Below are 18,362 nucleotides of genomic sequence, written 5' to 3' on the forward strand. Positions count from 1 at the left end.
CATTTCTATTTGAACGTGAGATATGTGTTCAGTTGAAACATAACAATAATTAAAACAGTATTACATTGGCAAGGGAAGAATTCTTAGTTTGCACAAAATTTTCATAAAAGCTCACATCATATTCTCATGAGCTTACTATATTACCAAATATGCTTGATGAAAATGATTTTATACATGCATTAATATCTATATATGCAGATATGTAGATATACAGTCATGTGCCACATAATGATGGTTCAGTCAAGGATGGATGCCTATATGACAGTGGTCCCATAAGATTATAATATTGTATTTTTACTGTATCTTTTCTATGTTTGGATATACGAAATATAATTGTGTCACAGTTGCCTAAAGTATTGAATAGAATAACATTCTGTACAGGTTTGTAGCCTAGGCAACACAGGACTATATCATAGCCTGGGTGTGTAGTAGGCTATACCATGTAGGTTTGTATAAGCACACTATATGATACACAATAATGAAATCACACCCATCTTGCTTTTTATATTAAATAGTTTGCAACTTGATGGTATCTTAAATTTTAAAATATTTGTTGTAAAATAATTTACCATAAGTGATGAAATAGTGCTTATGAGTTTATTCAGTATAATTTATGTGTCTTTTATTTCATTGTAATTTATGAAAATATTTTATTTTGTATGATGGAATGAACAAAAAACACTGTACTTGTTTTTGTTTTTACAAAGAAATTCTTTATATTTTCTAAAACAAAGATCCAGCCATAATTGTGATAGTACCTGGGCACCTAGAAGAGGGAATACTGTTACTATCCTTAATCAGTCTTAACTGGTTATTGATTAGATGAAAAGTTGAGTTTATTAGTTATAGAAGAGTCTGGTAACTGGTTATTGGATAAATGAAAAAGAAAGAGTTCTCATTAGAACCCTTCATTAACTACACTAAAAAGTAGAATATTTGACTGTGGCATGGTAATGAGAAATATGGGAGAAGTAGAGGGGATACTCTTAGCTTCTTTCAAGGTTCACCAAAGTCTGCTAGTCATTATAATACTATATGCAAAATAAGTACTTGTTGTATATTATCATTTGCCTAAGACATGGCTGCTTAAGTAAGGTAGTTGACTATATGTTTCTCTTTTAAAATGAGGCTGTTTAAATGCAATAGTACATAATAAAAGTATAACCACAGGAAATCCAAAAAACCAAAAATATTTTAAATGTATATGATACAACTATATTTATATATTGAGATTTTATGTATTACATTAATTTTTATTTGCTAAAGTTATATTTTTATGTAAGCTTAGTTATGGACTCATTAATGGATCATATTCAGATAAACTATGGCAAATGACTTAATTGATACTTTTAGTTAGTAGTGAAATCATTTTCAAAATATTTCATTTTCATCCCCTTATTAGTCATATAAATTTTGTACTTCCTGAAAAAAAGTTTTTTATTGACTCTAAGATAAGTTTTGCCATATTCCTTACAAGAATGAAAGCATTGGTGAATTACTTGACAGTTGCAGAATGTGCCACTTTGAAAAAAATGTTTCTAATTAAATACTGTATAATAAAATGTCCAGTTCAGGCGTCACCATGAGGAATTAATTTTTCTTCTTTGACTTTGTATTTTACATGTTTTTATTGGGTCATATAGTATCTAGTACAAAGAAAATTGACCTGGTAATCAGGAGACCCCTGTTCTATTTCTGGCTCTGCAACTGAACTTGTTTTTTATCATTGGGTAAGTCACTGGAACTATGTGTGCCTCTGTTACTCACTAAAATTAATTAATGAGTGAATCGAGAGTAATTTTTCATATTTGGATCCATGTAATATGAAAACTATTGGATTGATAACACATAAAGTAATCCAAAATATAGGAAAATACTAGATGAAGAAAGAAGCTTCATTTATTTGTGTAGTTTTTATACTTTCTGCAAACAATAAAATTGTTTCTTAGAGATGGAATATATGGAAACCATTATTTCATCCACTTCATACCAATTTCATTTTAACATGTGAGGAAACTCTTTTAGTAGTGTGGAAAATGTGTATCTAGGGAAATTTTCAGTATAAAAACACAATGCAACATATGGAAGTCGGCATTAGCCTAGGTTATTAATAAACTGTGATTGTCCTACCTTATTCTTTGAGAAGCAGGTGGATTGATGATGGAAACAAAAATATAGCATATATCATTTGAATGTGTATTAGTACATTTCAGAAGAATATGAAGATTTTTTTTCTAGTGGTTAATCCTGTTAGCAGTATGGTTTGTAATTTGTGCTTAGATTTAATGTTTTATTTTCAACAGGTGAAAAAATGTGTTCATATAATAATAAAAATGATATTAAATTTCAAAATGTCATTTCTTTTCCAGTTTTCTATAATTCATACTAAGACTTCTGGCTTTTTCTAAGAAAAATTTTTTTGGTCATCTTAGCTAGTACTAATGGACTTAGTCTAATGGAAGGTTTTTATTTTATCACTATTCATATAAAGAGATAAATCTGTTTTAGGAAATCATTCTCTAAAGAGCTATAATTTTAATATGTTGATATTGCAAGTATATTTTGATGCAATATGCTTTGCTGTATACATCACTCAAAAAGAATGATGCAACTATTGCAGAACTTAAATGTGGTGTTTGATTTTAGAATTTGTCGTAGCTGATTCAAAGCTAAGTGTGTAAATTAAAATAGAAAATTTTGGTTTTGTGGCATATTGTTCATCTGTGTCAATCATATTCAGTCACTAATATCTTTGGAAGAAATTTTTTCTTAGAATGCTGATTTTAACAGACATTTTTCTGTTTTGAAGTCACTGTGTAAAATGTTATTTGAACTTCTTCACTAGCACTGGGGGAAAAAGTATTTCCAAAACATGTGTCATATCTGTTATAGTTGATGGATTTGGATGGATACATTTTAGCATAAATTTTAATAATCTATAAAGTGGCATTTGTAAGAATCTGTTGAATGAATAGGATTAAAAGGGAATATGATCAAATAAAATTTGTCTACATTGAAGTTTAGTTTGGATTTTTAATGCTGAAATGAAGCCATATATTTCAGCTACTCTTCTAATAAAGACTTGTACTATAATTATTACTTCATAAAATTTTTATTATATTTTGCTGTACTGAAATAGTTCGATTAAATATTGGCCTGATGACCATTCTTTGTTTTTGTGTGCACACTGGTTTACTGGGGAAGCATAAAAGGAAATAGAAATCTGTTGAAACTATTTTTATTGCTCTTTTTGGTGATGACTCAATTAAATCTTTTCTTCAGACAATTAAAAGTTCAAAAGCATTGTAACAGACTTTGAATTAACTCAGTAATGTCTTGAACAATGTGGTCATACAACTAACACTGTTTTTACTAATGGTATCTTTCTTCAGCATTGGTGTTCAGGATTTGCTGTATGTAAATAATTGTAAACTTTTGGATCCTCTTTATTTCTACACTAACTTTATTTTTCTGAATCTGCTAACCTATAGTAGCAAAATCAACTTGCCATTAGTTCTTATGTATTTTTTTGTGGAATGCATTTGATTATATCTTCCCTAAAACTGTACACAGGATTCTTTTTCAAAATGATTTGAGGCCCTTTCCATCAGTGTCACTTTTTACCTTTTGAGTACATCCACTCACTCCCATCTCCTTTGTCTATGTCTGTCCATTACACGATGTGATCACAGAAGAACTGGACTCTACAAGGAGAAGATATGCAGGTCTGTCTCTTCTGCTTTTTTTGTTATTATTTTATTTATCTAACTTGTCCTAGAAATGTTTAATCATTTTTTATTCATTTCATAATTTTTCATTCCTTTGTAATATAACAAAATATTAAATCTTATGAGCATTTTAATTTAGGCATTTGTATATTCAACTATCAACAGCAACTGCTCCAATTAGATGGATAAAAGTAAAATAATTAATTTTTAAAATATATATATATGTAATTTTTCCATAAACTGAATAAAGGCAAATGGAATGTGTGTGTATGTGTATGCTTAGGTACACACACATACACAGATATATATGTTTGGTTTCAAGCATTTTAGACTTAAAACTAGTTTTCGGTTTTTTAAAATAATTTCAAAAGTATTTGATTTCTAACATGAGTTCATCAGTGTTCTACACTGTGGAGAATACCAAAGACCTAATACCCTAAAAAAGCTATCAATATCACTGAAGAGTTAAGAGATGTGGATAACATGCTCTGTTTATGTGTCAGTGCAGCTTATTCTGACAATATATTCTACAGAGATGTAAACTGAAATAAAGCTTATTTCAACTAGATATTCAGAAAAAGTGTCTTGGAAGAGGTAACACTTGAGCTGAAACTTGAACATTCATTAAACAAATTTGGTACTATTCTAGGTGCTGGAAGTAACAGGAGACACACAATAGCTCCCTATCCTTGCAGGTCTTTCCTAGTGTGAGTGTATGTATGTGTGTGTGTATATATATCCTTGCAGGTGTTTCCTAGTGTGAGTGTATGTATGTGTTTGTGTATATATATATAATGTATGTACATATATATAAAATATAATGGAATCAGAAAAGATGGTATGATTCCTTTCCCTGGGAAGGATAGATATTAGTTCAAGAAAGACTTCGTAGAAGAATTTGGTTGAATATTGAAAGCTAGAACACTGTTAGCCTCTTGTGTAGAGAGCATTTCAGGCAGAGGAAACAGTATGGCCAATAGCTTCACACAAGTTTAGGCAAAAGTCGGCAGAACCAGATTTATGAAGATTATGTAAGTTACTGAAACATATAAAGCAACAGAATAGGTAGATATTTGTTTCTAAAAGATTAGTTTGGCAGTTATGTAAAAGATGGACTGCAGCAATATAAGCAGAAAGATCATATATGGGGATAGTGTAATGAATCAGTTAAGAAATGATAATGGTCTGAATTAAGGTATCAGTAGAGGCAATCAATACATGAGAAGTTATATAAAGATATAGAACCTACAAGTCCTGGTCACTGATCAGACTGGATATTATTGATGCAGAAAGAAGAGGAATAGGATGATTTCGGGTGACTGAAATGTTTGACGGTACATTTTATTAGGATAGGGAATATATGTTATACAAGTTTCAGGGGAAAGATAGAATTCACTTTTAGAAATATTCACATATAAATATCTTGTAGAGGTGATTGGTTGTCTGGAATTCAGGAGAGAAGTCTGTGTTAAGAGACATAGACTAGGGTAGCATATCAGCATTCAAGTGATGCCATTGGAATTAATGGAATTGTCAGTAGCATATGAAGAGTAACAGAGACAAGAATCAAAATTTGGGGATCTCTAGCACTTATTTACATTTAAGGAATGGATGAAAGAACAAAAGCCAGAAAACTGTGTTGAAAATGATTAAAGACAGTATGATATTCATGAAAGAAGAGAGTTTTAAAAAATCTATGATAGAGGTGAATCTTAAGAAAGGGGTATAAGCAGCGGAGACAAATTCTAGAGAAGACAAATATGTTGTTAAATGGTAGAACTAGTCAATAATGATCTTTGCCTTATTGATTCAGTAAAGTTGTGGGTAGAAACCAAATAGAAGGGAAAGGAGATGAAAAAGAAAAAAATGAAGGTAATTAATACAAAATAGACTTTTGATGGCTTGGGGAAATTTTGACTTATTCTCAAATGGTTCAGGAAAAAAACATTAATACTTAGAACAAATGATAATGCAAATAGGCCAAAATGCTAACTTGGTGAATCTGAGGGAAGAGTATATGGGAGTTCTTTCTACTATCGCAACTTTCTGTACATGTAAAATTGTCTCAAAATTAAAATATACCCCCCCCAGAAAAAAATAATACCATGGGAAATGAGACAGGGAGCTCACCAAGGATCTCCTGAAGAATGGTTATAGTTTAGCTGAGTGGAGACCCTAAATTTGTGATGGCATTGGTTCTCTAAGATTGTGTAATGATAGGCTCATTAGCACACTTTGGATGTAGTAATTAATCATTTGGATCACAGTTGGAACTTTATGGGCAGTTATATAGAAAATAGAGGAGAATAGGGATATTTAGGGTGGCTGGCAAGGGAAGTAGTTGAAGTAATGTTCAAATGGATTGGGAAGGATGTTGTGTTAAATCATGTTTTCATGTAAAATCATGCGGAATGTTTGATGAATTGGGAGAGAAGGTCTCAATGAAAGAAATGAAATGTATGGTGATTACTAAGGCAATAGAAGCAAACTAAGCAGGTTATTATGAGAGACAATTTAATTATCTTAGAATTTTCAGATGTTGGACAATTCCAAATAATGTGAAGACATAATGTTTGTTTTGGGGAGTGAGTTTCCAAGATGGAGCATGGATTACAGTTTGGGAATGCAAATAAAGCAACAAATTTTGATGCTAGCATTTTTATACAGACATTGAAATTATTGAGGGCCTCAGCTTGATAGATATGTGAAGGAAATTGCCTGGAATATAGATGGTAGCAACAAGGAAGAATAATGGTATGAACATAAAAGACATAGACTTCACATAGATTAGAAAAGTAAACATGTGGAAGCAGCAGTTCATACCAAGAAGAATGCTGATGCCATTTCCGAGCTTCTATAGTACATATGTAAGTTAAAGGATTTTGAGCGCTTCCCCTCAGAATGTTTCTGAGGGAGATAGTATTCTTGAAGGGTCAACATTCCATTCATGATACGAAGGGAAATGAATGTTCTCTGATGAAGTTGAGGGATATATTGTATTTAAGTAAAAGGAACAGGGTTTTAAACCACAGTAGAAAAGATTAGGAGGTCTCTAAGCAATGCAGAAAGAATTAGAGAAAGCAGCTCAGGATAGTAGGGTTTTGGCGTACCAACTGGAAAATGTTAAGAATGAGTGCTAGTTGGAAGGAATGAACCATGTAATTTAGTAGTAGCAAAACAAGGAGAATAATAAGGAATTTAAGCTTAGAGGGGGAAGAAAATTCAGAGGTACAACTTAAAGGTTGAGCAAAGGAATCTTTATGATATGCATAAAGGCAGAGGAAAAGGACTTGGTTGAGAGCATTTGAAGACTCCAAAGAGGAGAGGATTAATAATGGAAGCAACTTTTCTTACAAAAAAAAAAAAATAGTATCTAGGATGTGTGTTGAATGTTTAAATTTATGGAGGCAAAAATGTTTTATTGTCTTCAAATATTAAGTTCTAAATTAATTATCATAGTTAACTAAACATAATTTGAAGTCTTTCTTAATATACACTTTTAAAATTGTAATGGTAGCTATAGATCTATAACACCCATTTTCCTCCTAGTATGATGAAGTTGAAGCCTGAGCTTCCTGGATTTCTGTTACAGACCCCTAATACTGTAAGGGAGACATGGTCTATATAACCAGCATTGTATTTGAGATTCTACAAACTCACATAAGCCTAAAGATAATTAAAGACTAATGCATTATCTTCCAAAGTAAGAGTAAAGCGAGAATAATACAGAGGATAGGAAAACATTCAGAGAAAAAGGAAATCATTTTAGAAGAGGAAGCAGTAAATTTTGTGACAAGCAATTCAAAATGTATTTCACCTGTTTAATAAAAGCAAACTAAAGTTAAGGCTTTTCAAAAGCTGGCTGTAGTATGTGACCAATAAAAGGTAATATCTTTATTATTCTGTCACTCACATCTCTAATGAATATGCAGGTTGGTTATCTTTCTTTATAAATTTTAGCCCAAAATATGATGGAGAAATAATTTCACAAGTCCAATTACTTCACTAACATATTTGGTCAAAGTATATGTTTTATGTTTTAAACCACAATTATAAGACCTTCAATTGCATTACAAGGTCCAATTACAATCACTACATCATTCTACACAATAAATGGAGGAATTGATTACACATCTGAAAGCAGTAAAAAATGTTGACTTAGCACTTGCAAATCATAATGAAGTTTCTTTTAAATGAGAAGTAGCATGCTTTATTAGGGTGTATTAGACCTTTTCTTACTCATATGAAATTTCATATGACAATTTTTTAAAATCATAGTTAAGTCTAATACAAAATAATTTTTTAAAATACTATTTGTTAAGTTACATAAACCAACATCTTAAGTTTCAACTACAAAAATTTTTAGAATTACTTCCAGACCTGATTTAGAGCATCTGACAAGATTGGTGCTTGTATAATATACGTTTTACTCATAAGGAGATCTCAGCTTAAAAAATGTTTTGTCAGCTGTGTTTCTCACCAGTCTCTTAGATCGGTTATTATTATTGTGATATTTATTTTTGTTATGATATTATGTTAATAATTATTAAGTTATTATTATAATTGGATCTGTGCTACCTTAAGCGTTTGAGAAAATATGTTATAAATTACTATTTCAGACTGTTCCATTTGTCTTCCAGATACTGATGTTAATTTGAAAAGCTTAACAATTCAAATGGAATAGATTTCAAACATTTCTTAATAAAAATACAGTTGGGAATAAGTAACATATATTTTGTGTTGTAATTATAATGTTTAGTAAAATAATCACTTCCTGTTAGGGTTAGCTAAGTGAAACTTCTAAAAATTAATACAATTACAGTATTCTTTTCTGTTTTGGTTCTCTGATTAGTCTGAATGTTGCTCATTGATATGTATTATCTTAGTCCATTCAGACTGCTGTAACAAAATGTCATAAGCTAGGTGGCCTGTAATGCACAAAAATTTATTTCTTACAGTTCTGGGGACTGGAAAGTCTAAGTAAGATCAAGGTGCCAACAAATTTAGTGTCTGGCTAGGGCCTGCTTTCTGGTTCATGGACCGCCATCTTTTTTTCTCTTTGTCTTAATATGGTAGAAGGGGCAATGGATCTCTCTTGGCCTCTTTCATTATGGCACAAATCCCACAACACCCACATGACCTAATTACCCGCCAAAGGCTCCATCTCCTAATATGCTCACTTTAGTGGTTAGGGTTTCAACATGAATTTTGAAGAGACTATAGCATGTATCATTTCAAACTTGTATATCAATTCTTGTCAGATTTGAGTGGCATATATGACATATTTTGAATGCTCTGTGCTTTTATATGGCATATTGTTGCACTTATGTCCTTAAAAGTAAAGAGAAGTAACATTCATTATAGTAGTAATTTAATATATGTGCATGCACAGACACATATAAATGCACATATAAGCTGTTCTTGAAATTTTCCAAAATCTTAATTATTATCAATTGTATTTCACATTCTATCCATTTTATAGATACTCTGTGTGCATTGATTACATCTTTTATTTGATTAACTCAGTATTATTTATGAAAGTCAAAAGACGGAGATACTCAAGATGGCTCAGTCATGAAAACCTTATATAACCCTAGTACCCTAAAATCTTGAAAATGCAAATCACTCAGTCTATAAGGAGGCACAAAGTGTCAATGCTATGTTCAATACTGGGATAGATAGTTTAAATGTTAGTATATAGGAATATTTTATATAAGCTTAAGCTTAAATATTTTATTAAGTATTATACATCTAAAAAAGTCTCAAATGAAATATATATGTACATATAAAATATCACATATGACAGCGTCTGTTGATAAAGTATAATACTTAAGCTCAATTTACTAAAGCTTATAAATATTCAAATAAAAGAAAAGAATTAAAGCTCTTGGAACTCAAAAGAGTAAGGAGGCCGGGCGCGGTGGCTCAAGCCTGTAATCCCAGCACTTTGGGAGGCCGAGACGGGCGGATCACGAGGTCAGGAGATCGAGACCATCCTGGCTAACACGGTGAAACCCCGTCCCTACTAAAAAATGGCAGAAACCCGGGAGGCGGAGCTTGCAGTGAGCTGAGATCTGGCCACTGCACTCCAGTCCGGGCGACAGAGCGAGACTCTGCCTCAAAAAAAAAAAAAAAAAAAATACAAAAAAACTAGCCGGGCGAGGTGGCGGGCGCCTGTAGTCCCAGCTACTCCGGAGGCTGAGGCAGGAGAATAGCGTGAACCCGGGAGGCGGAGCTTGCAGTGAGCTGAGATCCGGCCACTGCACTCCAGCCTGGGCGACAGAGCAAGACTCCGTCTCAAAAAAAAAAAAAAAAAAAAAAAGTAAGGATACCCCAACATGGAGCAAATAACTATGGAACAATTAGCTGTTTAGTGATTAAGTAAGTCATTTAAAACGAGGTTTGGAATGCACCATTTTGTAGTTATTTTTAGATATAAAATTTCATCTACACTAGAAATTAAATCCTGAATTTAAGATGTTACTGCTAAATTATTAATGTATTACTCATACATTCTGAATACTATAACATTCTATTTTACCTACACCTATCACCCACCTTAACTCTGTGTCCTAAAATTTCAGCTGTTAGGGAAAATATTTGTTCCTGTAAGAAATGTTGGTCTGAAAAGCAGTATAAGAGCAGATTCTGGAACTAAACTGCCTCATCAGCTCCACCACTTACTTGCTCCATGATCTTGTGAAAGTTACCCTGTGCCTCAGATTCCTCATCTGTAAAATGGGAATAATTATAGTACTACCTCAAATGGATATTGCAAAAATTAAGTTAGCCAAAATATAATGTGCAAACACATGAAAACTGTGTCCACTACAGAGCAAGCCCTATAAAAGAAGAATTTTATTTTTTACAAAAATACATGAAAACTGAATTTTTATTTCAAATCATCTGCATTTTGATGTGTATGCATTATTTCCATTATCTAGAATTAATTCTTTGTTATATGCATTAAGATATACTAGTTTGTGATTGCTAGTTTAGGAGATAACTGACAAGCAAATCTGTGCATCAAGCTTATTGCACCTGTACTCTTAAGCTTTATTATTTCTGAAAAACATAGTTGGGTGGAAGAAGCAAGAGTGTTGAAATCAGACAGGTATGAATTATTATTCAGGTTCTGCCAGTCACTAGGGATATGACTTTGGGCTGCCTGCTTAACACTTCTTATTAATCTTAGTAAACTCCAGCTAGATTAAGGGGTTAATTATGTTTTAATGAAAGCATAAAATATTTATTTCTGTGAAAAAAAGAAAACCATCCTAAAACTAAAAGCAATGAAATAAATTTAAAAAGAGGAAGACTCCTGAGTGCAACGTGGCAGGTATAAATTTCGGAATATCAAAATAATCATAAATAAAAGGCACACAAGTTGGGAAGATATTTGCTGCAACTCAGATAAAATGTTAAAAGCCTTAACATCTGAATAACTTTTACAAAGTATATATTCAATAAAACTCTAATAGAAAAAATGGGCAAAGGATATATACAGACATTTCTCTAAACAAGACATGCAGTGGTAAGTAAACATATGAAAAAATTTCATTTCAATCATGACCCAATAAATACTATTTTAAATGAGATATCATGTCCACCTATTTAAAACGCCGTGGTGATGCCTGTATGTGGAGAGAAAAAATTTGAAAAAAACCATGGTAAGAGTGTGATAACAGAGTAGCAGTGAAATTTAGCATAACCTTTCTGTAAAGCACTTCTGCAATATAAATGAAGAACCTTAAAAATGTTCATAAACTTTGGACTCTGTAGAAATAGAAATTCAAATAAAAACATATGTATGATATATTCACTAAGCATTATTTGTAACAATAAAAATGATCTTACCATGAATATTAAATAATGGGGCAATGGCTAAATAAGTTATATGCATACACAACCATTTAAATGAATAATTTTTTGCCATATACATTAGAAACACATTTCTTTTTTGTAATTTGAAAGAAATTGGAAGTAATATCTGTAAGGAACTTGTTACAAAGTTTCATCCACAGTAAAAAATCAAACAATGGTAGCTCTTATTATTACACAACTCAAATTATGTCAAGAGGTTATTTTTTAGATAAATACATTATTAACTCTTTATAATTTATGTTTGTTATAAGCAAAATCAGTAGGATTTTGAATCCAGATTTAATACCTCAGTAACCTGTAATGATGAATTAGTAAGGAGTTTGTGTAATACCCACTTCCAGGATTATTTTTAAAAAGAGAAAATTTCTTTTAATAGTAGAACTGGGCATTGGACTATACCTTGAACACTTCATTTGTTCATCCGTAGCACCAGAAACAAGACAAATTACTTCTAGATTTTTCTTCAAAAAAAAAATAAAAAGGCCGGGCGGTGGCTCACGCCTGTAATCCCAGCACTTTGGGAGGCCAAGGCGGGCGGATCACGAGGTCGGGAGATCCAGACCATACTGGCTGACAAGGTGAAACCCCGTCTCTACTAAAAATACAAAAAATTAGCAGGCGCAGTGTCTCACGCCTGTAATCCCAGCACTTTGGGAGACCTAGGCAGGCAGATCACGAGGTCAGGAGATCAAGAGCATCCTTGCTAACACGATGAAACTCCATCTCTACTAAAAATACCAAAAATTAGCTGGGCGTAGTGGCGGGCACCTGTAGGCCGCCAGGCGGACTGAGGCAGGAGAATGGCGTGAACCCGGGAGGCGGAGCTTGCAGCGAGCCCCCAGGCGAGATCCCGCGGCTGCTCTCCACCCTGGGCGACAGAGTGGAGACTCCATCTCAAAAAAACAAACAAAAAACCGAAACCATGCTTTTATTAAAGAACAATAAAACAAGCAATGTTTTATTTTCTGTTGCCCTGTTTAGAGGCATGTTGGTATAGGCAATAAAACATGAAATTTGAAGGCCAATGTGATCTTGGATAAGTTTCCTAATTTCTCCAATCTCAGTTTCATCATTGTTAAAAAATAAGGTTGAGGGTTGATAATTTGTATGTGTACGTGTGTGTATACTTTCAACCAACAGGAAAAAATAAAAATAAATGACCAGCCAGAATGAAAAATTTTCCACCTCAATAGCAAGCAAATAAATTTCAAAAAAGGAAAACACACAAAAAGACATAGTCTACCACTTTTCTCATTTAGGATTGAAGACTTGTGTTTAAAATTAGAGAAATTTTTCATTAAATGTCTAGCAGGTGGCCAGAAGCATATTGTTAATACAAATCATTTTAAACTATTCAAATTCCTTCTTTAAATAATTTTCTAATGCCCAAATGTATACTTTGTGCTCACAATTATAGTCAGTTCTAGATTTTAGGTGTTAGTAGTGAAAATATGAGTCTTTACTAAGATAGGAATGCAATTCCAAGACTATTAAAATCTCCTTATAAAATAGCCAAATAACCTGCAAATTTGGCTACGCTAGACTCAAATCATTCCTAGTTATTATATGGTATATTAAAGTATAATACAATATAACTGCTCTCCATAAAGGAAAGGTTATTTCTGAAATTCTTATTCTCCTACTATAAAGATATCTTATATTCCAAAAATTTATTTGTTCAGCAAACATCTATTAAATATGTATGCATCAGGCCTTACTCTAGGTGCTGGAGACATAACAGTGACATAGACATACAAGATCTCCCCACATGGAAATTATCTTTTTGAAAGAAAGTAGTCCCTAAAAAGTTAAACTTAGATAGTTTTAAGTGCTCTTATTTAAAATTATTTTGCAATCTAGTGGGATTGGGGTAGGGAAGCAGCTATTTTTGATGGAATAATCCAGGAAGTATTATCTAAGGAAGTGATGTTTGAACTAAACCAGAAGAGTAAGAAGAAACCAGATATATAAAGTAGCCAGGAAATACATCATACTAAAGACCCTTAAACAGAAGATAAAGTAAGAGAATTAAAGTTTAGAAGAGGAGAATAATTTATGCTATAAAGTATTTTTGCGAGCAGGCATTTAAGCGTCAGTGAAGGATAAGGGAGTTTTTAAACTTTAAGTTTTACAGGAAGATGAATGAGTAAAGTGAAGCACTGGATGGCAGTTATGATTAAAATATATTTGTTAAATTTTCTGAGTTGAAATGAAAGAGTACATTTGTAATAAGCCAAATTTGTGATCAAGGATTTAGTAAATACTAACATGTACACAATACTTAATATTCATTAGAACGTAGTGAATTTAAGTTATGATTTTTTTTGGATCCCTTTCTTCCTCTTTGCCAATTTAAAGCTCTATACTTCTATATCTGTGATGAAAACATAATATATACGAAGGTAAATTGGCCGTGCATGGTGGTGCATGCCTGTAATCTCAGCACTTTAGGAGTCCAAGGCAGGGAGGATCACTTGAGGCCGGGAGTTTGAGACCAGCCTGAACAACACAGCAAGACCCCATCTCTACAAAAAATTTAAAAATCAGCTGGGTGTGGTGGCACACGCCTGTAGTCTCTGCTGTTTGGGAGGCTGAGGTGGGAGGTTGTCTTGAGCCTAGGAGTTGAAGGCTACAGTGAGCCATAATTGCAGCACTGCACTCCAGCCTGGATAATGCAGCAAGACCCTGTCTCAAAAAGAGTGTGTGTGTATACACACACACACACACATATATATATATTTGATTAATACATTATGTTGCATAACTTATGGGAAGAACATAGTTATAGATTATAGATTGTGCTAGTATGAAGGAGGTTGATAGGCTTGTTTAGAGTGAAGGGGTGAGAATTTAAGGAAATCTGTAAAAATATTAAAGAATGACTATATTATAGCCCAAAGTTGGGTTCATAGGGAAATCAGATGAAATATTACCAAAAAAAATGGACAGAGGAGAAACTGCTCAAAAAGAAAAGGGTAAAGATGTCAAAAGGAAGGAAAGATGCTGGAAAAAGAGGAAAGAATGAAATAAAATCTGACTCTGCATGTGTGTGTATGTGTGTGTGTGAGAGAGATAGAGAGAGAGAAAGAAAAGTCATTTCATGACAATATTTTCGATCATAAGTTTTGGAGAAGGGCACATCAATCTCTGTCACCTACTAGTTATATGATCTTGTGTAAATTGTCTACTAAGTAAAATTGAGAAAAAAATAAGTCCTATCTCATATAGTTGTGCTGATTAAGTGACAGACTTGTAATACATGCAAAACTCTTAGCACAATTCCTGGGATATACAGAGTATTATTATTTTTAAGAATTTGATTTTTCAGAGAACAGTAGTACTAAGTTCTAAAATAGTAGATTTTAACTGTGTAGTCTCTACAGCTTTCTTACATTTCATTTTCTATGCCTTCAGCAAGTAGAATTCTAGACTAAAAACATTACTGAAGAAAAAGAAAAAGCTAGACATAAATGTGGTCAGTGGTTACCTGGGCAAGCAGGAAGAGGACTGACATCAAAGCAGCATCAGGGAATTTTTAGGGTGATAGAAATACTCTGTATATTGATTGCGGTGAGTTTACATGACTAAATCCATTTGTCAAATGTCACAGAACTTTGCACTAAGTTGTGTGAACTTTATGTAAATTATACCTCAATAAATCTGACTTTTAAAATTATTGAAAATACAGAAAATTAAAATGGATTTTATATAATACTAAAATAGTTCTAATATACTAATAGAAAAAAATAATTTACCTAATCTAACACATCCCAAGCAACTAAGATCCCTTGCCAAGATAGGGGTCCACAGGGCCATGGTAATGGGTGGGGTTAGCCTGCAGCTTCAGAACTCAAAGTGAAAGAGACAAGATGACTAAGGGGTTTAGCTAGATATCAAAGAAGGGACTAGAGCTTTGAATCTCAAGCAGTGGGCAAGAAACCAAAAAAGATCGAGATATATTTAGGGCTGACATAGTGTCTGAGAGCAGGCAAGACAGTTAACAAAGAAATAGATTCTGGATATTGTAGATATTCATTGATAATGATTATAGGAGAAGAAGGGATATGAGATATAATTTTAACTTGTTTGGGGCAAGTTGAGTTTTAGGTGCTAATGGAAAGTTTTAGGTGCTTGGGGATGACTAGGAGACAACTGGAAATGTGAGTCTTAGAGCTTACAGGAAAGGTAGAAGCTGAAGGATAGCGCCTTCAGTATTGATGGGACATTAAAGATATAGAATTAAATAAAAAACTACTCAGGGATAGAATAAAAAAGGAAAACTATAATAACACTTTGGGAAATGCATAAATTTGAAAAATCAGCTGACAACGATGAGCCAGCAAAGTAGCTTGATAAAGAGTGAACTGGGAAAAAAGTACAGGGCCAAACAGTTGAAGAAAACGTCAAGGACAGTGTAATAATTTTAGCAAATGCTGAAGAAAGGTCCAATAAAATGGTGCTGAGGAATGATCGCTTGATTTGGCAAATAGGGTTTTTCTAGTAACCTTTGAGAGATAAGTTTTACAATATCCACCCAGCTACAGTAATCAGTGATTAGGTTTTTCTTTAAATTCTTACTAATGAACCACCAGTAAACCACACAACATGTTGCATTGAACTCAATATTGGAAATACAGTAAGAAGCTCCCTATATTTGGATATTCTTACTTTATAGCTCAAATATATAAGGTTCAGTTGAATGAACCCAGATGCTCAAGTTATGTAAAAACTCATTGTTTTTATTCTAGCTGCAATAGGTCCCACTTAAAAAACTTGGAATGATAATGAATGATTGATGGCTAGATTGTTAATTACACATATTACAGATCTTCTCTTGGGAAATTCAGTATAAGAACTAGTTCTGACAGGGAGCTTGGGAATGTTTTAGAGTAGTTGAGGCAGGAGGACTCAGTGATCAAAACCAATTTTTATTGTGCATTTTCTCAAATTTCTTAACTCTTAAAATGCAGTCAACATTTTAGATAATTAAATCACTTAGTATAAATTGTTTTAATATGTAATTGAGTGTAACACTGTATGCAGGTACTATTTTTATTTCTAGCTTACAGATTGAAAAATTGAAGTACAGGTTAGTTACATAAATTACCCAAGCCGTTTGAAGCTGGAATTTTAACCAAAGGAATAACTTTGTGCCAGAACCCATGTCTTTAAAGCCAAGAAGACCAAACAAAGAATGGGGACACTGTGCAGAGATTATTATGAGAGAACAATACTAGAGGTCTGGGAAGGGGAAAGCAATAAGAGAGGAATTCAGAAAGGGATATTTAACATCCATGGAGACCAGTTCACTCTAGTTTGCAATGATATTTAAGATCCTCGATGTAACTAGTTTTCACACAAGGGCATTTGAAGGGTTAAAAGTCATTGGAGCCAACATTACATCGAGAAAAAAGAAAAAAATTAAATTAAAAACTCAGTCCAGTTTCTCCTAGTCTGTCCTGATGTCTGTCCATCTAATTCTCATCCTTCTTAATCTGAGAGTGACCCCATCTAATTGTTAATTCCTCTTTATTCTCAGTATTGAATGGAAACGTTTTATGAGATTTCCCTATTCATGAAACATTTAAGATGCATTCCTTTGAATTCTAAGGTAATGTTACACTACATGACATTAGCTGCTCTGTGTAGTCATTCTTGTACACTTAACCAATAACAATGAGCAGCAGCATCTCAGGAAAAAGCAATACAGTTTGGTGTCCAAGCATGAGTACTATCTAAAATCCATATATCTAAATATTTCTTTTTGTCATTAAAAATAATTATTTCAATTTAAGGGTGATCCTAATTTGTCTAAAAATGTTATATCACTTTGTAAAAAAAAATTAGCCAAATGGATAAAATGTAGCAAAAGTTAAAATGTGCTTCTTTCCTTTTAATCACAATATTGCTACATAAGCTTCACTGATTTTATTCTATAACTCAAGTGTATAATCATTTTCCAGGATGATCACCATGAATATAAGGAGGAAATTACTTTCACAAATCCTTCTTATCTGTTCTTATATTAGAGTCATATCATGTTTGCAATTTATAATCATAACTTATTTTAGTGATGTTTCTTTAAGTATCAAATAATTTATTTTTCTCTGTAGGTTTGCACAATTTAATTTTCCAGGCACAGTTTAATCATCTTGACATGTGTGTTGTTTGCAGCATGGTATTAGCATAAAGAAAATTAAATATTTTATAACATCAGTGAAAATATGAAGTGATATATCTAGCAACTAATATTTTTCATTTAGTAATTTTGCCCTATTTCAGTCTTCTCTCTCCATTTATGATTCCACTCTTTTTGAAGGAGGAGAAGAGCGAAGTTCATTATATCAAACTTTCATTAAGGTTTGGGGGACATGATCACATGTGTTGTGTTTGGATCCTTTTAGTATCATAGGATTCTATTATGAATTTTTTCTCATTATGTGCCTGTTTGTCTGCCTAGCATGGAAGGTAAAAGATATATTTAATACTCTCAAAAATATTTTATATCATAATTTTAATGCCATAGTTAATATAATTTAAATTTAGTTCACAAATTTTATTTAGTTCATACATTTAGATCCCAGATGTGGAATACAGTGGTATTTGATAATTATGTCATATCAGAACATTAAAAGATGAGGATAAGATGTACATACAGGGTGATAATACATGCTACTCTGTTAATCATATCTCCTTTAATGTGGGTATTTAGCAATCATGTAAAAGGTAGAGTGTTCTAAAGTCCATAAC

The 18,362-nt window shown here is 32.6% G+C and overlaps 1 protein-coding gene across 9 annotated transcripts in view; it reads left to right on the top strand.

Moving 5' to 3' along the window:
- RIMS2 (regulating synaptic membrane exocytosis 2) overlaps positions 1-18,362 on the top strand; it is a 586,897-nt gene that overhangs the window by 356,557 nt on the left and 211,978 nt on the right. For 2 of the 9 annotated variants that reach the window (XM_033203204.1, XM_033203205.1), the window contains exon 17: positions 3,693-3,725. The exons of the other annotated variants lie outside the window; for them this stretch is intronic. In XM_033203204.1, the coding sequence (XP_033059095.1) occupies positions 3,693-3,725 (33 nt within the window). The remainder of the gene's footprint in view (positions 1-3,692; positions 3,726-18,362) is intronic. 9 annotated transcript variants of the gene reach the window in all.

The sequence above is a fragment of the Trachypithecus francoisi genome, unplaced genomic scaffold, assembly GCF_009764315.1.
Source record: "Trachypithecus francoisi isolate TF-2019V2 unplaced genomic scaffold, Tfra_2.0 Lachesis_group7, whole genome shotgun sequence".
Classification (NCBI taxonomy): Eukaryota; Metazoa; Chordata; class Mammalia; order Primates; family Cercopithecidae; genus Trachypithecus; species Trachypithecus francoisi.